We start from the raw sequence: 22,904 nt of genomic DNA on the forward strand, positions 1-22,904 counted from the left end.
TTATTCGTCCAAAATGTGGCATATTGCGTCCGCGTTTGGCTGAATTCCATTTTTATGACTGGATTCTACGAATGTGTCGGAGATTATGGGCCATATGTCTTAGTGCAATTTGGGAAAGAAATAAGCTGTATGTGGATGTGTGTAAATATTCAAGTGTAATCCTCTTTGTAATCGTTACAATTTTCATAAGTAACTGTAATTTAATTACTCATTTTTTCTTAGTAACTGTAACTGATTACTGTTACATTTATTTTGTAATTAAATTACGTAACGCCATTACATGTAACTAGTTACTCCCCAACACTGATAGATACATAGATATAAATATATATAGACAGCTAGATTAATAGATAGATACATATATAGATAGATTACAGATACATATATAAATACATATATTATAGATAGATACATATATAGATAGATTATAGATACATATATAAATACATATATTATAGATAGATACAGATATAGAAACATAGATTATAGATACATATCTAGATACATAGATCGATTCATATATAGATAGATAGATTTGGATAGATAGATAAAATGGAAGCTCCCCAGAAGAGATGCCGTACATCTGTGGTGTGGGAGCATTTCCATTTAGAAACCTCAAATAAAGTGAGATGTGTGTATTGTGATCGGCAGCTAGCCTACTGCAACAATACATCATCCATGATGCGCCATTTGAGGAGCACTCATCCTGCCATTTTGCAGGGTGCAGAGGATGGCATTCCCCCTGTACCTAGGCCTGCTACTGACACTGCTGGGCCATCTAAGCAAGGTATGCATTGTTTGGGATATAATTATAATTGAAATATAATTACAACCTTTTGGGACACTGTTTATAAAGTTTATAAGTTATATAAAGCACTGATTATAAACACTGGAAGGTTTCCAAATAATGAACCAGTAGGCTATACTTTTAATAGATGTGCACTAATTGAAGCTGTATTTTTCCAATGTATTTGTCTGAAAGTATGTTTTGTCTTCTCTTTTAAAAGTCAGACAGAGGGAATTGGATGAGGCTCTTATAAACATGGTGGTGAAGGATCTGCAGCCCTTCACCATCGTGGACGATGAGGGATTCAGGGCATTTGTGAACAAGCTTGATCCAAGCTATGTCCTCCCATCCCGGAAGGTGTTTAAAATAATGGTCAGCGAAAAGTACAACAAAGCCAAGGAGAAGACAATGGAGGACCTACAAAAGGCCGAATTTGTTAGCCTTACAGCTGACATGTGGTCCTCCATTAATATGGATGGATATCTTGGTGTGACTTGCTATTACATAACACCAGAGGCAAAAATGGCAACTGTTGTACTGGGTGTAAGGAGGTTTTACCAAACCCACACAGCCCAGCATCTCATGGAGGCTAAAGCCTTGCTAATGGCTGAGTGGGGAATAACCTCCAAAGTTCAGTGCATGGTGACTGACAATGCATCTAACATGATCCTAAGTGCCCAGCTACTCCACCTTCGCCATGTCCCATGTTTTGCTCATACTTTAAATTTGATTGTGAAAAAGGCACTAGATCGAACCCCAGTCATCAATGAACTACGCCGGAAGGCCAGAAAGATAGTGGGGTTGTTCAGATCCAGCTGCAAAGCAAAGGACAAGCTTGTGGAGATGCAGAGCTTGATGGGAAGACCAACTCTGAAACTGATACAGGAGGTTGACACGAGATGGAACAGCACATTTGACATGCTACAGCGCTTGTATGACCAACGTGAACCAGTGGCTGCTGCACTTTCCAACTTAAACAATGATACTGCTCCCCTGACAAGTATTGATTATGACATTATTGAACAATCATTGTCAATACTGCAACCATTCAAACTCGCAACAACAGAGATGTCAGAGGAAAAGAGAGTGTCTGCTTCAAAGCTTATACCACTGTACAGGATGTTGCAGCACAAGCTTGCACAGAAAAATATATCACATATCACATATATAAAACATATCACACTGGAGTGTGCTTCACTGATGCGTTCAAACACAAATCCTGGTGAGCAGTTTCAGTCTGTGTTATGTTATGTAATCTGAATCATGTAATATAATATATCCTTCATATATGCCGTCAGTTTAGGATTTGTTACTAATTGCTGTTTTCATTTTTATTCAGACCCAGAAATGTCAACATCACACCCATCATCATCATCATCACCATCACCATCAACATCAACACCAGTAGAAACACAGGACAGTTTATGGGAACTTTTTGATACTCGCATCCATCAAACCAAGATGATACACAATGCTACAGCTGATGCCACAGTGGAAGTGAAAAAATACATCAACGATGCGTATTTGCCCAGAACTCATGATCCACTAACTTACTGGAAAGAGAGAGCAGTAATCTTTCCTCATTTGTATGTCCTTGCAAAAAAATATCTTTGTATGCCAGCAACAAGTGTCCCTTGTGAGAGGATTTTTTCAAAGGCTGGAGAAATTATCTGTAAAAAAAGAAGTAGGCTAAGTCCTTCCACAGCAGATAAATTAATATTTTTGAATAAAAATCTCTAAAAAAGTGAGACATTGTGGCTTGATTTTTTATTAATATTCATTTTTTCATGACCAAAATAACATTATGCACAGTGAGGAGCCTATAGGTTACAAGCTTCACATATTAGAACATTATAATAATAAAAAAACAACACATTTTTTTAATGGCTCGTCAAGGTTGTTTCAGATCAACACCTGCAAGTGACCACTAGGTGTCACCGTTGAGACGGGTGTCGGATTGATTCGAAGCCTCGAAACAATATGGCACATTTGGTTCAACTGTTTCATTGGTTCACGAGGCCTCGATTTTGCCATCACTAACATGTGTACCGAATGACCGAATGCAATATTTTGTACGTGGAACATAGGTACATTTTTGTGTTTCCAAACGAACATATTAAGCGGCGGAAGTCTCCGAGTTCAGCGCAAATCCCGCCCTGCAGCTGATTCTAAGGCCGGTGACACACTGGCGGCGTTTCTGCTGTGTGTCAGTTGCGTGACGTCTGCTCATGGCGGATCTACAGGGGGGCAAGGGGGGGCAGGTGGCCCCCCACTCTAGAGCCTTGCCCCCCCAGATGCCCCCCTAACTTTAATTATCCAAAAACTGTACTTACAAAAACAACCCACCACTATGTCCAATACATTTACCAAAAGTGAACAATTAAATTTTTAATTTTAACTGTATTATTCGCCCTTCCCCCCTGCCCCTCAAATTCTTAGTTACGTCCCTGATTCAAAACGTGCAGAGCGGCGTTCGCTCAGTCTGGCTCATACACACAGCGAGTCTGCTTCGGTGCGGTGGCCCTGCAACCAGAGACTGAACTGCCCCGGACAGATCCTCTGAAGGTGAAGTGAGTTTCCCCAGGTGTAGTTTAAACACACGTTTAACTTAAAGTTACATTTGTAATGAATGTATTGTATGCTAAAGACGATTCAGCATCAGCAAAAACAGCGAGTCTATTACGTTAGGCAAAATCAGCGGTCAAATCGCTCCCTCGTGATTTGTAAGAGCACTCTTCTCTTTGATTAGCCTGATTTTGATTTTAGTAAAGACAAGAACAGCTTAATAAAAAATATAAAATATTGAGGGGCAGCGCTAGGGCTGGGCTAATGGGGCTTAAGCCCCGAAAGTTTTTGGTAAAGCCCCGAATATTTTGTTAACTTGTCTTTCTCACAGAGCAAAACAATTCATCAGAAAAACAAATGTAAATAAGATTACAGCGGCCGCGATTAACTAATCATGAACAGTGCATATTACATTTTTATTTATATTTTTCCCTTTGCATTAAAGGTACTTTTGACGTGCTTTTGCAACGTTGAGCATTGTAGCCAATCACAGACATGTCTGTTGATCACATCGGCCAATCAGAGGCGTTTAAATGAGTCGCTGTGCTGAAGATGTGTTTTGCGCGAGTTCACAGAGTTCACGTTCGCAAACCTGTCATTATTATTGGCAATAAACTTAAGATGCAGATAAGAGATTCACTTGATATTATTATTGATGCTGCTCTGATGCACTACATTACGCAACGCTCTGTTTGTTGTTATGAAGACTAAAAGTTCAGCGGTCTAGCTCATCAATGTCAAAATTATTAAATAAGTTAACAAATGCCTGGTAAAATGTAAGTAGATAATTTAATATTTGACTGTTTTACAATAGAAAAGTTCAACTTTTTTATTTATTAAATTTTGCCTTTTTGAATTGAAAATATGCTATAATTTCCTTGATTCATTTATGTAAATTAAAAATAAAATATTAGTTGCAAAAAGTTACATTTCACTAATACAACAAGCCTTTCTTTTTCTTTATTCCCTTAATTCGCTTTAATAATTAATTAATTACTTTAAATAAAAATACCCAATTTTAGTTTGGGCTGTTACGTTACAACACACAATACAGTGCCAGTTAGGAGATCGATCATTTGATTAGCTAAGCCTAAGCAGTCCTATTAAATCCAATTCCTCTCAGATATCACAGCAATGAAACCAGGTTACAACTGGGGAAATAACAAATACAATAGAATTAAGTAGTCTAAACATAACTGGTGTGTGTGTTGTGAATTAAAAAAACGTTGTAGTGTGTAAGGGCATGATTAAACAATAACTACTGTAGTTTAAAAGTGTTTTTGTGTTTTTTTTTAAAGCAATTCATATATAGGGATTCCATGTACCCCTGCCACCTTTGCCCCCCCATGCAAAATTTTCTAGATCCGCCACTGCGTCTGCTTTGCATTTTCTGTGTCTTTACACACCAGAATCGTGCCTGACGCAGCGCTGGCGCGCTGCTCCTTTTGTAAGTGACATAGAGGGAGACCGCCGACAGACCAGGATCTTGTCTTCACGACGACAATATCTATACTTCATGTTGAGCATAAAAATAAAGCCTACTGATAAAGGACACCGTCAACAGTATTAACGGCAAAATAGACTATGTTTGACAGGTGCAATATGCCAGTGTGTCATCGGCCTAAGGTTTTCAAAAGGCATCACACGAGTGTGAATTCTTGTAATTCAAACGCAGCTCCCGGCGGCATTTAAACAGATCTTTGCTCTTAATTCTGATCGGTCCAACGCAATAACGAAATCTGAGCAGGTCTAAAAACTGAAACTGTTGATGCTGCACTATACACTTTGGAAAAGTTAAATATATATATTTTTAAATATAAGCAGGCCTACAAGCTGGGATTGGTAATGCTACACTGTAATCATAGTTATTTATTTATATTTTTCATTATATTTTATTATATGATATTGGTTTGAGACAGAGTATTTTATTTAGTGGAGAACTTTGCAGCAGTATTTTATTTCCTATTCTTTTTTTTAATTTTATATATATTTTATTAAAAAGTATTTTAAAAAAGTGTAAACAAATTGTTAAAAAAAGTTTATAGTAATGAACAACCTGCAGTTTAATATTTGCATTTCTTTCCCTTACCTGTACCGAAAATGAACCGAACTGTGACTTTAAAACCAAGGTACGTACCGAACCGTGATTTTTGCGTACCGTTACACCCCTAATATATATATATATCGCGACTCATTTGAGTCAGTTTGGGAGTTCAAAGCGGGTTTGCGAATCATTTGAGTCAGTTTGGAAATTTGGAGCAGGTTGGCGAATCATTTTAGTCAGTTTGTGGTTCGCGAATCATTTGAGTCAGTTTGGAAATTTGGAGCAGGTTGGCGAATCATTTTAGTCAGTTTGTGGTTCGCGAATCATTTAAGTCAGTTCGGGAGTTCGGCGCGGGTTCGCGAATCATTTGAGTCAGTACTGGAGTTCAAAGTGGGTTCGCCAATCATTTTATTCAGTTCGGAATTCAAACATGAATCACTTGAGTCAGTTGGGGGGTTTCGGAGCGCGAATCATTTGAGTCAGTTTGGGGATCATGAATCATTTGAGTCAGTTCGGGAGTTCGGAGCGTGTATCTTTTTAATCAGTTCGGGAGCTCGGATCATTGGACTCAGTTTGGGGATCGCGAATCATTTGAGTCAGTTTGGGAGTTCGGAGCGGGATAGCGAATCATTTTAGCCAGGCGGGATTTCGGAGCGGGTTCACGAATCATTTGAGTCAGTTTGGGGATCGCGAATCATTTGAATCAGTTCGGGAGTTCGGAGCGGGTTTGCGAATCATTTGAATCAGTTCGGGAGTTTAAAGCGGGTTCGCGAATCATTTGAGTCAGTTCGGAGTGGGTTTGCGAATCATTTGAGTCAGCTTGGGAGTTCGGAGCGTGAATCATTTGAGTCAGGTCGGGAGTTCGGAGCGGGTTCGCGAATCATTTGAGTCAGTTTGGAAGTTTGGAGCAGGTTCGCAAATCATTTGAGTCAGGTCGGGAGTTCGGAGCGGGTTCGCGAATCATTTGAGTCAGTTTGGAAGTTTGGAGCAGGTTCGCAAATCATTTGAGTCAGTTTGGGGTTCGCAAATCATTTGAGTCAGTTTGGGGATAGCGAATCATTTTAGTCAATTTGGGAGTTCGAAGCGGCTTCGCGGATCATTTGTATCAGTTTGAGAGTTCGGAGCGGGTTCGCGAATCATTTGAGTCAGTTTGGGAGTTCGGTGCGGGTTCGTGAATCATTTGAATCAGTTCGAGAGTTCGGTGCGGGTTCGCGAATCATTTGAGTCAGTCTGGGAGTTGGTAGCGGGTTCGCGAATCATTTGAATCAGTTTGGCAGTTCGTAGCGGGATCGCGAATCATTTGAATCAGTTCGGGAGTTTGTAGCGGGTTCGCGAATCATTTGAGTCAGTTCGGGAGTTCAAAGCGGGTTTGCGAACCCTATGGTTCTATATAGAACCCCAATGAACCCTTTTTTCTAAGAGTGTTGTCCAGTGTTGGGCGGTAACGCGTTATGCAGTTAGTTTTGAAAGTAACTAATACTGTAACGCATTACTTTTTAAATAAATTAACTCTGTTACCGTTACCATATGGAGCATTGTCCGTTACTTTTTTAAAAATGAATTAATTTTGACTGAAGTGCAGCCTGATTGCAGCAGCGACGCATTGTAAACAACCACTGTAAACACGAAGACGCACTGTGGGCATGTTTCTGTTCATTCAAGTATGTGCAGCAGTCATGGCGAGTCAAGGCGAGAGCAACACGAGTTTTTCTCAAAGTGGAAATATGCTCATTATTTCACTTTAGTTGAGCATAAAGACAAAAACCTTTTAGTCAAATGTAAGCTGTCTTTCTGGTTCGAATGTCCTATCCTAGCCCACGAATTTCCAATCCGTGTGCTCAGATTTTGTAAACCGTACCCTCAGTTTTTGTATCTGTACCCACAAATTCATAATCTGCGCGCACACTTTCGCAATCCATTTCCATGGATTTGTAAACTGTAGCCTACTCACTGATTCATGCAGCAAGCTCCTACGTGTTAACATACAGTTTTAATGAATATTATTATGTGGAATGGGTCTACAGAGAAGCGTCTTAAGTGATTCTCTGTATGTTTTTCTCATACAGGTGAAACATTGTTGAAAACATGCAGCCTGTCTCTACTGTGGATGTCGCCGGCTTTCAGTCAGCTCCTTAGCTTGATAACACAGATATCATTTTTAAACAGCATTTATACAACCCGAATTCCGGAAAAGTTGGGACGTTTTTTAAATTTTAATAAAATGAAAACTAAAGGAATTTCAAATCACATGAGCCAATATTTTATTCACAATAGAACATAGATAACGTAGCAAATGTTTAAACTGAGAAATTCTACACTTTTATCCACTTAATTAGCTCATTTAAAATTTAATGCCTGCTACAGGTCTCACAAAAGTTGGCACGGGGGCAACAAATGGCTAAAAAAGCAAGCAGTTTTGAAAAGATTCAGCTGGGAGAACATCTAGTGATTAATTAAGTTAATTGATATCAGGTCTGTAACATGATTAGCTATAAAAGCTTTGTCTTAGAGAAGCAGAGTCTCTCAGAAGTAAAGATGGGCAGAGGCTCTCCAATCTGTGAAAGACTGCGTAAAAAAATTGTGGAAAACTTTAAAAACAATGTTCCTCAACGTCAAATTGCAAAGGCTTTGCAAATCTCATCATCTACAGTGCATAACATCATCAAAAGATTCAGAGAAACTGGAGAAATCTCTGTGCGTAAGGGACAAGGCCGGAGACCTTTATTGGATGCCCGTGGTCTTCGGGCTCTCAGACGACACTGCATCACTCATCGGCATGATTGTGTCAATGACATTACTAAATGGGCCCAGGAATACTTTCAGAAACCACTGTCGGTAAACACAATCCACCGTGCCATCAGCAGATGCCAACTAAAGCTCTATCATGCAAAAAGGAAGCCATATGTGAACATGGTCCAGAAGCGCCATCGTGTCCTGTGGGCCAAGGCTCATTTAAAATGGACTATTTCAAAGTGGAATAGTGTTTTATGGTCAGACGAGTCCAAATTTGACATTCTTGTTGGAAATCACGGACGCCGTGTCCTCTGGGCTAAAGAGGAGGGAGACCTTCCAGCATGTTATCAGCGTTCAGTTCAAAAGCCAGCATCTCTGATGGTATGGGGGTGCATAAGTGCATACGGTATGGGCAGCTTGCATGTTTTGGAAGGCTCTGTGAATGCTGAAAGGTATATAAAGGTTTTAGAGCAACATATGCTTCCCTCCAAACAACGTCTATTTCAGGGAAGGCCTTGTTTATTTCAGCAGGACAATGCAAAACCACATACTGCAGCTATAACAACAGCATGGCTTCATCGTAGAAGAGTCCGGGTGCTAACCTGGCCTGACTGCAGTCCAGATCTTTCACCTATAGAGAACATTTGGCGCATCATTAAACGAAAAATACGTCAAAGAAGACCACGAACTCTTCAGCAGCTGGAAATCTATATAAGGCAAGAATGGGACCAAATTCCAACAGCAAAACTCCTGCAACTCATAGCCTCAATGCCCAGACGTAGTCAAACTGTTTTGAAAAGAAAAGGAGATGCTACACCATGGTAAACATGCCCCGTCCCAACTATTTTGAGACCTGTAGCAGAAATCAAAATTGAAATGATCTCATTTTGTGCATAAAATTGTAAACTTTCTCAGTTTAAACATTTGCTATGTCATCTATGTTCTATTGTAAATAAAATATTGGCTCATGTGATTTGAAAGTCTTTTAGTTTTCATTTTATTAAAATTTAAAAAACGTCCCAACTTTTCCGGAATTCGGGTTGTATATACAGTCGTGGCCAAAAGTTTTGTGAATTACATAAATATTGGAAATTGGAAAAGTTGCTGCTTAAGTTTTTATAATAGCAATTTGCATATACTCCAGAATGTTATGAAGAGTGATCAGATGAATTGCATAGTCCTTCTTTGCCATGAAAATTAACTTAATCCCAAAAAAACCTTTCCACTGCATTTCATTGTTGTCATTAAAGGACCTGCTGAGATCATTTCAGTAATCGTCTTGTTAACTCAGGTGAGAATGTTGACGAGCACAAGGCTGGAGATCATTATGTCAGGCTGATTGGGTTAGAACGGCAGTCTTGACATGTTAAAAGGAGGGTGATGCTTGAAATCATTGTTCTTCCATTGTTAACCATGGTGACCTGCAAAGAAACGCGTGCAGCCATCATTGCGTTGCATAAAAATGGCTTCACAGGCAAGGATATTGTGGCTACTAAGATTGCACCTAAATCAACAATTTATAGGATCATCAAGAACTTCAAGGAAAGAGGTTCAGTTCTTGTAAAGAAGGCTTCAGGGCGTCCAAGAAAGTCCAGCAAGCGCCAGGATCATCTCCTAAAGAGGATTCAGCTGCGGGATCGGAGTGCCACCAGTGCAGAGCTTGCTCAGGAATGGCAGCAGGCAGGTGTGAGCGCATCTGCACGCACAGTGAGGCAAAGACTTTTGGAAGATGGCCTGGTGTCAAGAAGGGCAGCAAAGAAGTAATTCTCCAAGAAGTAATTATGAAAGAATGGGTTGCTATCAGTCAGGATTTGGCCCAGAAGTTGATTGAGAGCATGCCCAGTCGAATTGTAGAGGTCCTGAAAAAGAAGGGCCAACACTGCAAATACTGACTCTTTGCATAAATGTCATGTAATTGTCGATAAAAGCCTTTGAAACATATGAAGTGCTTGTAATTATATTTCAATACATCACAGAAACAACTGAAACAAAGATCTTAAAGCAGTTTAGCAGCAAACATTTTGTAAACTAATATTTATGTAATTTTCAAAACTTTTGGCCACGACTGTACATATATATATATATATATATATATATATATATACACAGTACAGACCAAAAGTTTGGACACACCTTCTCATTCAAAGAGTTTTCTTTATTTTCATGACTATGAAAATTGTAGAGTCACACTGAAGGCATCAAGGGCTATTTGAGCAAGAAGGAGAGTGATGGGGTGCTGCGCCAGATGACCTGGCCTCCACAGTCACCGGACCTGAACCCAATCGAGATGGTTTAGGGGTGAGCTGGACCGCAGACAGAAGGCAAAAGGGCCAACAAGTGCTAAGCATCTCTCGGGGAACTCCTTCAAGACTGTTGGAAGACCATTTCAGGTGACTACCTCTTGAAGCTCATCAAGAGAAGCCAAGAGTGTGCAAAGCAGTAATCAAAGCAAAAGGTGGCTACTTTGAATAACCTAGAATATGACATATTTTCAGTTGTTTCACACTTTTTTGTTATGTATATAATTCCATATATAATTCCACATGTGTTAATTCATAGTTTTGATGCCTTCAGTGTGAATCTACAATTTTTATAGTCATGAAAATAAAGAAAACTCTTTGAATGAGAAGGTGTGTCCAAACTTTTGGTCTGTACTGTATATGTGTATATATATATATGTATATATATATAAAATATACATATGTATACAGGGTTCGAAATGACTTGGGACTCTTGGGGGGTCCCCTAAAATTTTATTAATTATATATAATAATATGTCTATGGTTGTACCTGCAGGAATGTTCATGTGACATGCATTTTCGGTTGTGTAGTGTGGACGGAGATCGTTTTCTAAACACAAGTGTAGGCAAGAATCGTTTTCATTTTCAAAAATGAAAACTAGTGCAAACAGGGGCTAAAACAACAGTAAAACTGACAAAAACAACTTTACAGTTCAAATAATGTTTAAACAAAATACTTTGTTTACGGTTAAGGGAGTTAGGGAAGAGAAGCTGTATTTGTTTTTTTTTTTTCTTTAGTTTCATTTGAGGTAAGGTAGTTGCTGAAAGAAGTTAGTTTTGTTTTAGTTTTGGCCTTGTTGCCCCTGACGATATTCCCAATAATATAGATATATATTTGCATCTCTCTGTTGAGATGCCTTCTCTCATTCTGTTACGGCTGACTCCTAGATGTCCTAACAATATTTTAATAAAATCTTTATATTTTTGAAAAAAGTCTCTTATGCTCAAGTCTGCATTTCTTTCATTAAAAATAAAGTTAAAACAGTATTATAATATTTTTTCATATATTTATTAATATGGAACCCCTCTCTCCCGGGTCCTCTCTGACGCTCCCCGCACTCGCGACGAGTGGGGCTCGAATCCGGGTCTTCGGCATGGGAGGCAAATGCACTAAGAAGGAGACTAAATGGCTACAGCCTCTTGAGATCGGGGAGTGAGGTTTACCTGCAGAGCACTACTCGCTGGCCTCCATTACAAATACATTGTGGAATTTAAAATAACTGTATGTGTTTTAAAATGTAATTTATTCATGTGATGACAAAGCAAAATTTTCAACATTATTACTCCAGTCTTCAGTGTCACGTGATCTTTCAGAAATCATTCTAATATGCTGATTTGCTGCTTAAGAAAAATTTCTGAGTATTATCAATATTGAAAACAGTTGTGCTGCTTAGTATTTTTGTGAAAACAGTGATATATCTGTTTCAGCAAAAATCGTCATTTCTGAGATTCATTTAAAGCATCCTTGATCAATAAAAATATTATTTGAAAAAAAAAAAATAATAATAACATACTGACCCCAAACATTTGAACGGCTGTGTATTTGACATAATATTACAAACATCTGCATAATTCTTTCCTCTAATCGTAGGATTGCACTCTTTCATGATGTGGTATATTGAACATTCCCTCTGGAGGTAGGTGTACTCACAAACAGCTCTACCGTGACTGGAACAGTGCTGTTGAGGGACGGGTTCCCTCCATCTCTGGCCATCAGAGAAAGAAAGATCAATCCACCTGGAACCTGCTCATAATCCAGAGGACGATTCACCGTGATGACTAAAAAAAACAAACAAAAAGGAGTCATGACACTCAAATGTAATAAATCTAAAAACTGAAATAAATATAAACAATATATTAGCATGTGTTTACTAGACAGCCATGTATAATCCATTTATGAAACACCAGAGGTCACAAAGGCTTCTCTAAAGGCATTTTCACACTTAAGGTGTTAAACCCAAATCCGATTCCCCGCTAAAGCACTGAGTGATGGAGAGTGCATAATGTAACCCATCACCAGGCCTGAACAAGCTGTGAAATCATATTATTAGGTGCCTTTGATTTGAACACAGACCTGCGGAGCCCTCCACCACACTGATGCTGAAATATGACCTAAACTGAGAGGCGTAGATGATGGTGTAGGTCAGGATGTTGTTGGGAGGAGAGTCCTCGTCCGTCGCCTGACAAGGACACACAGAGAGACACAGAAGGCCATTATATCATTATCATAATGACTGTTTCCAAACAAGTTTCCCTATTACTGCCCTTTCCTTCATCTGTCACTGTAGGCAAAAGCAGGGAAACCCAGTCCACAGACTTATGCTTGGTTGGGCCAGAAGCTAACCTCTAGCTCTCAAACAAACAGAGCGATGTTTTTATAGCATTATTAAATTAAATTTATGCAGACGCTTTTATCCAAAGTGACTTACAGTGCATTCAGGCTATCAATTTTTACCTATCATGTGTTCCCGGGGAATCGAACCCCCAACCTTGCACTTGATAAGCAATGCTCTACCAATTGAGCTACAGGAACACTATATATAGCATTATATATTTTGTTATTAAAATTATAATTAAAATTATAACTACTAAAATTTGTTTTCATTAATTGAAGTCAGGCTGAAAATAAAATTAAATATTTAAATAAGTATTAGATAAAAAACGTAGACATGCTGCCTTGACAACTAACTAAAATAAAAATCAATGGAAGTTAAATTAAAAATTATGCATTAAATAAATGAGAGAAAGAAAGAAATGCAAACAAAGCAAAGTTTTTATAGTGTTTAAACAGTGATAATTAAAAATAATTCTCATTACCTGAAATAAAGTAAAATATCAATATTAGATGAAAAAGTTAAACTTGCAATTAGAATTATTTTGGCAACTAACTGATATAAAAAAAAATTATGATAAATATATTATATAAATCAACCCCCCACCCCCTCTTTTTTTCATTGAAAAATAAAGTTTGAATGAAAACTGAAAATATAAAATGTATTATAATGCTCTAGCATTATAGTTAAGAAATTATAAATATATAGAAATTATAAATAAATTATATATTACCGTACTAATAAACAATTCTAAAATAACACCACATCAAATAAGCAACTAAAGTCACAGTATTTCACCCTTCAGAGAGAAAAAAAAAAAAACAAGAATGTTACATCACCTTTGAATCTAAAGGTGGCAATGTAAGGCAATGTATAAAAGTCATTAAATTAACTGATTGGCTCATCCCTTTTTGTCCTAATAGAGTACCATTTTTGTGCTTTTCAGGTAAAAAAAATAACATGGTTGTAGTGAATAGGATAGAAAGATTACAAAAACCATTTAAACTGGCAGACATACAACAACACACATCGCCACCTGCTGATCAGATAAGTGCAGACCTGCCTTCAAACTGTCAATCACAGCACAGATCAGAGCAGACGGCTCAGATTAGTGCTGCCATGTCCACATGCGGAGAGAATTAAACACTAACAGAGACATAATGAACACTAACAGAGCGACTGACCCACAATTACACATCAGAACAAGGCTCGGGCACAGGGTGTCTACAAGAGCTGGCTGTTCACATTCACATTCATCTCAATGGCTCTTTTTTCATTTCACCTTCTTGGTCTGATTGTGCTTGATTCAACGGTGCATTTTTCTCTGAAAATACTTCTCAATTTAACTGACATCATCCTAAAACTTTTCAACCCTTCCCATCCATTTACATGGCATCCACTTTTCACCATCCTATCAGTACGTAAGGCACAAAGACAAACCCCATCCTACATTTTCTATTAATAATTCTGTTTTACTGCAAACATCAGTTAGTAAGTAAATGTGTTGAGAACAGCATTTGCCCATTCTACGTTTCTTCCGCCTGCTTTTCTAAACCCCACATCTCTTTATTTTTCTCACCCGGGCTCGGACTATTTGTTGCGGAGCCTGTTCGTTCTCCATTAGTGAACCCGTATACACCTCCTTCTGGAAGACTGGCGCATTGTCGTTTACATCCATCACGTTAATGCGAAGGCGTCCTGTAGTCTCCTCCCCTCCTCCATCACGGGCCAATATTGTTAGAGTAAAGCGCCTCATGAGCTCATAATCCATCCAGTCTCGCAGAGTCACCCAACCTGTCTCAACATCCAAAGAGAACCTGGAGGAGGAGTTCATACATGGAAATGAGTCAGCATTAACAAATTAATAGTTGTGAGAGATGTAATTAAAGACACAAATTAATTAACCGGCAAATGAGAACTTTAAATTGTTAGACTGACTGACTTTAGCTGGGAAAATGATTCTGTCATTGTCTTGTATTATTGACAAACTATTTTCCTGTTTAACACTGTAAAGCTGCTTTGACACAAACCACTATTGTATAAACAGCTGTACTGTACCAATAAAGCTGACTTGACTTAGATCAAGCAAAGGTTATGCTCAGAACAGCATACTCCCATAAGAATCATATTTTAGCAGTATACAGTAAGTATACTGTGTAAAGTGTAAGTAATTTATTTTATTATGTATTTATTTGTATTATACTATCAGTATAATATTGCTTACCAAGGCTGCATTTATTAGATAAAAAATATAGTAAATGCATACATGCTTAAAGGTCCTATGACATGAACATGTCACTTTCTGAGGTTTTTTAACATTAATATGACTTCCCCTAGCATGTATGGGGTCCCCAAGTTTCAAAAAATTTTAATCGGTGTAAATCGAGATTTTGCTATCTTTCTCTGCCTTTGAGAAAATGGAAGCTCAAACGGGCTGATCTGGAATTTCCTCTTTGTGACGTTGTAAAGAGAAATGTTACCTCCCCTTTCTCTGCTTTGCCCGCCCAAATATTTACATATAATTCAGTCGCAATGTCAGCACAGGTGTAACAAACAGACTTTTATGACATGGATTCGACAGCACTGCCACAAACAGTGAGTAACAGTGTTCATTAATGCCTGATCTGTGATCAGTGATTTCTGATGTGCAGCTAATCATTCAAGTTCACACAGACTTTCTTTCTAAATCGTTTAATACTGTTTATGCATCAGTGAATCAAACCAGTGACTAAACGATCAACTTCACGTTGTTTCTCTTAGTAGCATGAAACAAATCTGTTATTTAAATTGTGATTTAACTACAGAGAGCGATCAAAGAATGCTCCCTTTTTTTCGGAGCTGTCACACATCGCGAGTATATCTGCACACTTGCCCAAACTGCCGTTACAATGAATGACGCTGTTATGCTGCACAACAAAGCTCTTACTGTATTCATGTGTTTGCTGTTAGTTGTGGTGAAAGCATTTTGTGAGAGAAAACGTGTTGCAATAATGACGAGATGACTGCATTCACGCGATAAACAGACTCTGTTTACTCAATGCTCATCACTGCAGCCTTTCATGTGATGGCAAAAGATCGAAAAAATAATTATATAACCAACAAATCCACGATTCGTTAATCTCGACAGCTGTAGTATATATTTATTTATTTATTTATTTGAGAGGGGTTCCACATGTACGCATTTCGAATGCAAAGATGTCAGCCAATCACAACAGTTGTCGTTTACTCGGAGTCTCGCAGCAGACACGCTCCTTCAAACAGAGCATTCAAGCCAGAGGTCTAATATCAGGATATAAAAATTACTTTTTATTTCTAAATTTTAAATGTAAAAATCATACTAACAATATAAGTACACCTAAGGAAACATTAAAAAGCATTTAAAGAAAACGAAATAATCCATGTCATGGGACCTTTAAAATAAGAGACCTTTTTCGAAAACATTAAAAAAATCCTAATTATTACAAAACTTTTGACAAGTTGTGTTTTACTGTATATAATTACAGTATTTATTTTAGCTTATATTTTAATTCTTATTTTGTATAATTTGTAATTGCATTAATTTTAACTAAGTTTTATTTTTGTTTTGTGCTTTTACCATTACACATTTCTAATTGGCTTTAATTTATTTTACATTTTTTCAGTTTTAGTTTTTAGTAATTTTAGAAGCTCAACTTAAAAAAAAAAACTATTGAATCTAATATTGATTATTTATTTATTTATTTATTTATTTATTTATTATTTCAGTTACTGATTTTTTATTTTATTTAGTTAATAATAAACACTGCGTAGCAACCCAGAATGCCCAGTAATTTTACATTTTTAATATAATATGCGAAAATGGATTTTAAAAACTTGAAAACTTGATTTTAACTTCCATTTCCATAAGCAAATGAATAATTGTAATTGCAAAATAGTGCATTTTAAAATCTGTTTATTGACTCCCAACAAAACTTGACTGGACTCCCAAAATACATTTTGCACAATAAATAAATATTTTAAATAAAATAAAATAATTTATAAATAATAATCGATAAAATACAAATGCAACAACCCTTTATTACTGAAATTAGCTGATAACTGGATGTTGCTCAGTGAATTAAGTGTTTAATATGGTGACAATGCAGTATAAGCCTACTGTTTTTGTTGTTGCATAATGTTTTATAAATTAAAAAAAAAAACAGTTTACAATTCATATTGTGTAGCATGCTGTAAACAGTATGCTAGTATTTTATTTCAAACACAGCCACAGTAGAAAGCAGTCTAAGGAAACAGGAGAGAAAGGCATGCAAATCTACAGAGATGTGGATTAAATTAATCAGAGGAAATTAATGAATTAAACAGGATGCTGTATCAGTGTGAAAGGTCACAGTATGTTAATGAATGACAATCTCACTGGTCTGGCTCATCGCTGAAGTAATACCGAACCGCTCCAAATGTGCCAATGTCATTATCCGTGGCCTGCAGAGAGAAACACACAAACAGAGAGCATTGAGCATCATCAAGACGCATACTCTTGGTCATTGTGTATGTGAATGTGTGTGTTTGTGTATCCTTGAGTGTGTTTCAGTGTTTTAATATTGAGATGATGGTGTCAGCAACCCCTGTCCTACCCTACAAAGTACTCTGTTCTGCACGATTAACGCTGAAACACACACACAAACACAGACACACTCTCAAACACTCACTCTTCAGGAAGGACCATAAGGGGAAGAAGTGTCCTCACACCAGATGGGCTGGCATGAACTGGCTGCCCTGTCCTCTGTCCTAAAACAACACAAGCTACTGCTTCACCTCTTAAATGCTAAGAAGCTCTTTTATAAAAGTAAAGTCAAAGAAAGTACAAATGAGTGACCATACAGTGGTCTGGTCACACTGACACGTTCACCCACACCTCGACACTCGCTCCTTATTTTTGCTGCTGTTTAAACCTCAGTGAGCTGCCTTGATGTCTATTCGGTTTGGAGTGCTCTATAAAGACAGCAGCTTTTAAACTAAAAGCAAAACTCATAATTTTTCATACATTTTATACAAAAAATACATTTTTCTCTTGAAAATGTATTCAGTGCTGAAGGGAATATCTTAATGCAAATTAATACAAAAGGGTGAAAAAGCAAGTCACCACAGAAACAACAGTGCAGCTGCGTATGTGTGTGTGAAACAAAAACAGACTATGAAAAGTCACGCTACTCTTTTATAATACACACATGAACGGCAAGTGTAACACCTGTTAGATCCTGATATAGAGAGAATTTGTTTTCTTTTTTGGAAATGATAATCCATCAAAGCAGATGTGCAGGTGTCTGTTATCAGACAGTTGTTATTGGGGCTTGATCTGGAGGGCTGAAACTGATCTGTAGAGTTTTCCACAGCTATTTGCTCTAATTACACACACACTCACACACACACTAGTCAGACTCATTCTCAATAGCCTTATGTAGTCAGACTTTGCCAATAGTCAACGTCTCCAATTTGCAGCTTAATCCAGCCAAGAAATGACCACTTAGACAGGAAAAGTCCATCTGATGACATTTAAAGTGACCAACTAAAGTTTGTTTCCTTTACGTGACCTTTAAGGCCAAAAATTAATGAGGTCATATTAACTGAGAGGGGTTGTAAAAACAACATTAGAGGAAACACTGGAAAACAAGAGTAATTTCGAGCCATCCAAATATAAAACTATTACAGATTATTTCATGGATATGACCAAAAACAAAGCAAAATATATAAGTGTGTATGAGGAAACTGTTTAATCACTTAGCAAGTGTCTTAAACAGCACATTTCAATATCTTTATCTTATATTAATATGAATCTCACAAACTTCGGCAACTGGATTTTCATATAACGCAATAACTGTAGCAGCCTGGTACCATCAACTTTTTTTCAAACCTAACCTGAAAAAAAATTAAAAAAAATAGATGCAAAAATGAAAAAAACTGTGCCAGCTTCACTTGATTTTACCATCCATTTGCAGAGTCAAAAATCATAAATACATTTAAATATTTTTTTTATATAAATTTATGCATTAAAATATTTTTTATTCCCCAAAAGAATGTGTGTGTGTGTGTGTGTGTTTGTGTGTAAATGATAATAAATTATATAAAAAAGTAAAATAAAATAAATATTATAAAATAAAAAATTTCATTAAAATGTAAGTAAAGATAAATAATAACACACATTTTATCATCAAAATGACCAGAAGCTGCTTCCTGAAACAATAGGTCAGGCCTCCTACAATCTAAAATGCTTAATGTTAAATAATGATCATTTTGTTTCAAACTCAAATAAGAAAAAAAAAAAATTTAAGTCAGCTAATCAGATTCACCACATGAAAACGATCAATTGGAATCCAGAACTGGAACTACTTGTTTCATACTCGATGACTTCATTCCAATTTGCTCTATCTGTTTGTTCTCTTAATTTTCTGTCTGCATTTCAATAATGATAGCTGCATTTTAATCCAAGGCTCTGTCAAAAATGTATAGTCTTAAACCTGGTCTTCAACAAATATAGTGTTTCATGTTACATTGATGGGATAATTTTGGAGTGGAGTCTATATTGGGTGTTTGTAGCATTTGACAAAATCCCTTTTGATGTGTTTGAATCCCAGATCTCACGCCTGTAGAGTATGATGGACTGTCTTACTGTTTAAATTATTTTAGGCTGATTTTCATTGAAATGGGATGTCAAATTTGATGTTCTTTTAAAGTTTTCCTGAATTTCTTTTGTGGTGCTGATGTTAATGTCAAGGTAAGCGTATGATGTAAGAGCTTGTTGTTTAATTCCTCTCTCTGGTGAGCGTTCTGTGATGGATCACGGCTGGGTGCTGGTAATGGGGTTTCAGTTGACTGGCGGTGCTGCTGGTGTACAGGGTCATAGAGCTCTCTGAGTGTGTGCTGCTGTCAGTGCCACTATTAGAATCCATGATTCAACCATGCCCTGATGATGACCTCAGCGTCTGTGTGTGTGTTTGTGAGTGTGGATTATGACCAGCGCTCGCCTGGTGCCATGATACAGTGTATTCAGGCAACCGGCCAGAACAGTTTCAACGTTCAATTCTCACATCTCAATAACTGAATAAACAGCCAATGATTAACGAAAAAGATAGAAAGTAATAAATCGGACTCAATCTTTCTTTTTTTTTGTCTGCTATATAGCCTGCCTATATACAGCTTTCTAAAAACAAACAAACAGAAAAACAAACAAAAAAGAGAATAAACAAAAGGACAAAAGAAACAAAGTAAAAACAAACAGAAAATAAAAATAAAAGTAACTGAACGAAAGGAAGAAACCGGGACAGACAGAAACAGACAGATTCACAAAAACAATAAAAACAGTTAGAATGTAATAAAACAAAATCAAAGACTCAATCTGTCTTACTTTTGTCTTCTTCATAGTCTTATTTTATAAACAAACCAAAGAACAAATGACAAAAAAAAGTTAATGAAATGGACAGAAGAAACAAGGTAAGAGCAAGATGAATAAACCGAAAAACAGTAAATAAAAACAAAATTAACAAACAAAATAAATTAACAAATGAAGGATTCCATCTTTTTCTTTTGTCTTCTTTACATCCCTGATTAACAGTCTTTTCCACAAACAGACAACAGAAAGAATGAACAAATGACCAAATAACATAAATAGTAAACAACAGGATAAAAAAATTAAATATCAAATAAACAAATGAACAAACCAGCAAGCAAAAAATAAATAAATGAAAGAATGTGATTTACTCTCTCCATTTTCCTCTCTATTGCTCCTTCATGCCCTTTTGCACAAACAAAATCCTCCCCTTTTCTTCAGGCTTAGTGCTCACACCTCTCTCTCTCTCTCTCTCTCTCTCTCTCTCTCTCTCTCTCTCTGTGTGTGATTTACAGGCCCATAAGTGCAGTGATGACTGGGTGTTAGAGTGACAACAGTCGCTATGATGACAGGAGACTCAATGCAGGTCAGGTGAGATAGACAGGGATCAGAACTTTGAGAGGACGGCAGAGGTAAAAGTAAAAGTAATTTTAATTGAGTGAAAGTACAGAAGTACTTAATTTTTTAAGTAAAAAACTAAAAAAGTAAAAAAGTACTGATTGATAGATTTATTTTGCAATTGTATATAGACTACTTAGTAAAATGTTATATTAGCACATATTTTTTATAATCCTACTTCTCAAAATACCTGGGATTTTCCCAAAATAACCACTATATGGAGTCAAGATATATTTTTGCTATTGATATATGGACTACGTTGACAAGAGTGATGTAGTAATGTTCACTGAGATTTGACCATCTGATTTTCACAAGAAAAAGTTTTAAAGTTTGTTGTTTTGCAGAACATCACAGTTATATATGACATGAGAGTAAGGCCTAAATTTAGGAAGAAAATTTTAAGGAAAATATAATTATATTTTCAAAATGATGTTTTCTTCTCAAACCTTGTCTGTGGTGTAAAATCACCACTGGCCCAATGCCCCCAGAGGGCATCACTTCCCACTTTGATAATTACTGTAATCACCATGTTCTGAACATCACATCCTTTCTTTTTAGTAACTTACTCTTAGCAGCATCAGTCGTGCATGCTCACAAGATCTCCTGGTTCTTACTTGTGAATTCAGTTCACTAGAGACTCGTACTAAACGGTTCATTTGAATCAGTGACTTGTCGACTCGAGAACTTCAGTTCTTCAGTAAAGTACAGATACATAAAAAAATTACTTAAGTGCAATAATGCTACTGTAGTAAAGCTACTCCATTACTGTCCACCACTGCGGATTACATTAATTCCTGCCCAGGAAACTTTCCTCTGTAAAATGCACTGCTCAGACTCAAATATTTGGGTTGGTCTATTCTGGAACAGTGTGGTAAATTAAACTGTCCTCAATACTAAAATACTACAGTGAGAATAAAAGTCCCCCCCCCCCACCCCTCCTTTGCAAATACATTTGGGCGGTGTTATGCAAATCTTCCCACACAGTGATGTAGACATGTGGGGGTGTGTTTGAACAAGACGTTTTAGGAAGGCGGTGGTGAGCATTCACTTTTATAAAGAATATCTTTTTGGGTTTAGAGACTTTAATCTTTGAGTCTTTCAGATCTTCTGTATGCACAAACAGCTTTTAACACTCCAAAGACAAAGGAAAATATGAAATTGCATCATATGAACCCTTTAAATATAAAGTTCCCACCTCAATCAAATGCGAGCGCATACAGCACGCCGGCATTAAAATGTGTCAAGATCGCATTGTGGTGGCTTGGAGTTCTAAAGGCAACTGAATACGTGTGTTTAGACACAGGTCAAAAGTATTTTAAATAAATGTTGATCTTCTTATTCTAAGAAAAAAATATACTGAATATTAAGAATATTACAACTGTTTTCAATATTGATCATAAATAAAATTTCTTGAGCCAACAAATCAGCATATTAGAATGATTTCTGAAGGATCATGAGACTGGAGTAATGAAGCAGAAAATTCAACGTTGCATCGCAGGAATAAATAAAATGTTGAAATATACTAAAATAGAAAACTGAAATTTTAAATTGCAATAATATTTCACAATATAATCAATATCATGGTTTTAATTTAGTTCAAATTAAGTTAATTTAGAATCAATGACTTAGAAACAACTGAAATGACTGAGCAGCTGAATCTACTTGTAATTTATATGTTCATAAAGTTCACTCTTTTCAAAAAGCACATTAGATGAACTTAATGACAAGTTTTGAGAGACTCCATTAGCTACTTAATTCATTTGATGAAACAAGTTTCCTCAGATGTTTTGCATAAATTCGACTTATTAGGACACTCAAATGAGTGTGTGTGAGATAGTATTAGTCTCGGTGGTCAAAGTGAATCTGAGACTAAGCTGTTAGTGACACACTAATCCAACAGAGCGATCTGCCAAAACACACACATCGAGGCCTACACTCCTCTGAGACCCGTAGGGCCTCACTAATCTACAGAGATTAGCGGAAAAACGTCTTTAGAAGTTACAATCGGACTAAACATTCCTATAGGCACGTCCAAAAAAGAAAAAGAAAAGGTGATTCATAAATGAATAAAATACTGCTTTTAAATAATTTATTATTATAAATTTATTCTACATTTTATTCTAAAATCAAACTCCAAGAATCATCACACAGAAAAGACATGTGC

The 22,904-nt window shown here is 36.8% G+C and overlaps 1 protein-coding gene across 1 annotated transcript in view; it reads right to left on the bottom strand.

The window, feature by feature from the left end:
• Nucleotides 1–22,904, bottom strand: part of LOC132110440 (cadherin-23-like) — a 227,719-nt gene that overhangs the window by 71,342 nt on the left and 133,473 nt on the right. Inside the window, exons 13-16 of the mRNA XM_059517040.1 lie at nucleotides 17,156–17,220; nucleotides 14,342–14,579; nucleotides 12,504–12,609; nucleotides 12,081–12,208 (exon numbers count right to left, since the gene is read on the bottom strand). Coding sequence (XP_059373023.1) covers nucleotides 12,081–12,208; nucleotides 12,504–12,609; nucleotides 14,342–14,579; nucleotides 17,156–17,220 — 537 coding nt within the window. The remainder of the gene's footprint in view (nucleotides 1–12,080; nucleotides 12,209–12,503; nucleotides 12,610–14,341; nucleotides 14,580–17,155; nucleotides 17,221–22,904) is intronic.

This window comes from Carassius carassius, chromosome 30 (assembly GCF_963082965.1).
Source record: "Carassius carassius chromosome 30, fCarCar2.1, whole genome shotgun sequence".
NCBI classification, from domain to species: domain Eukaryota; kingdom Metazoa; phylum Chordata; class Actinopteri; order Cypriniformes; family Cyprinidae; genus Carassius; species Carassius carassius.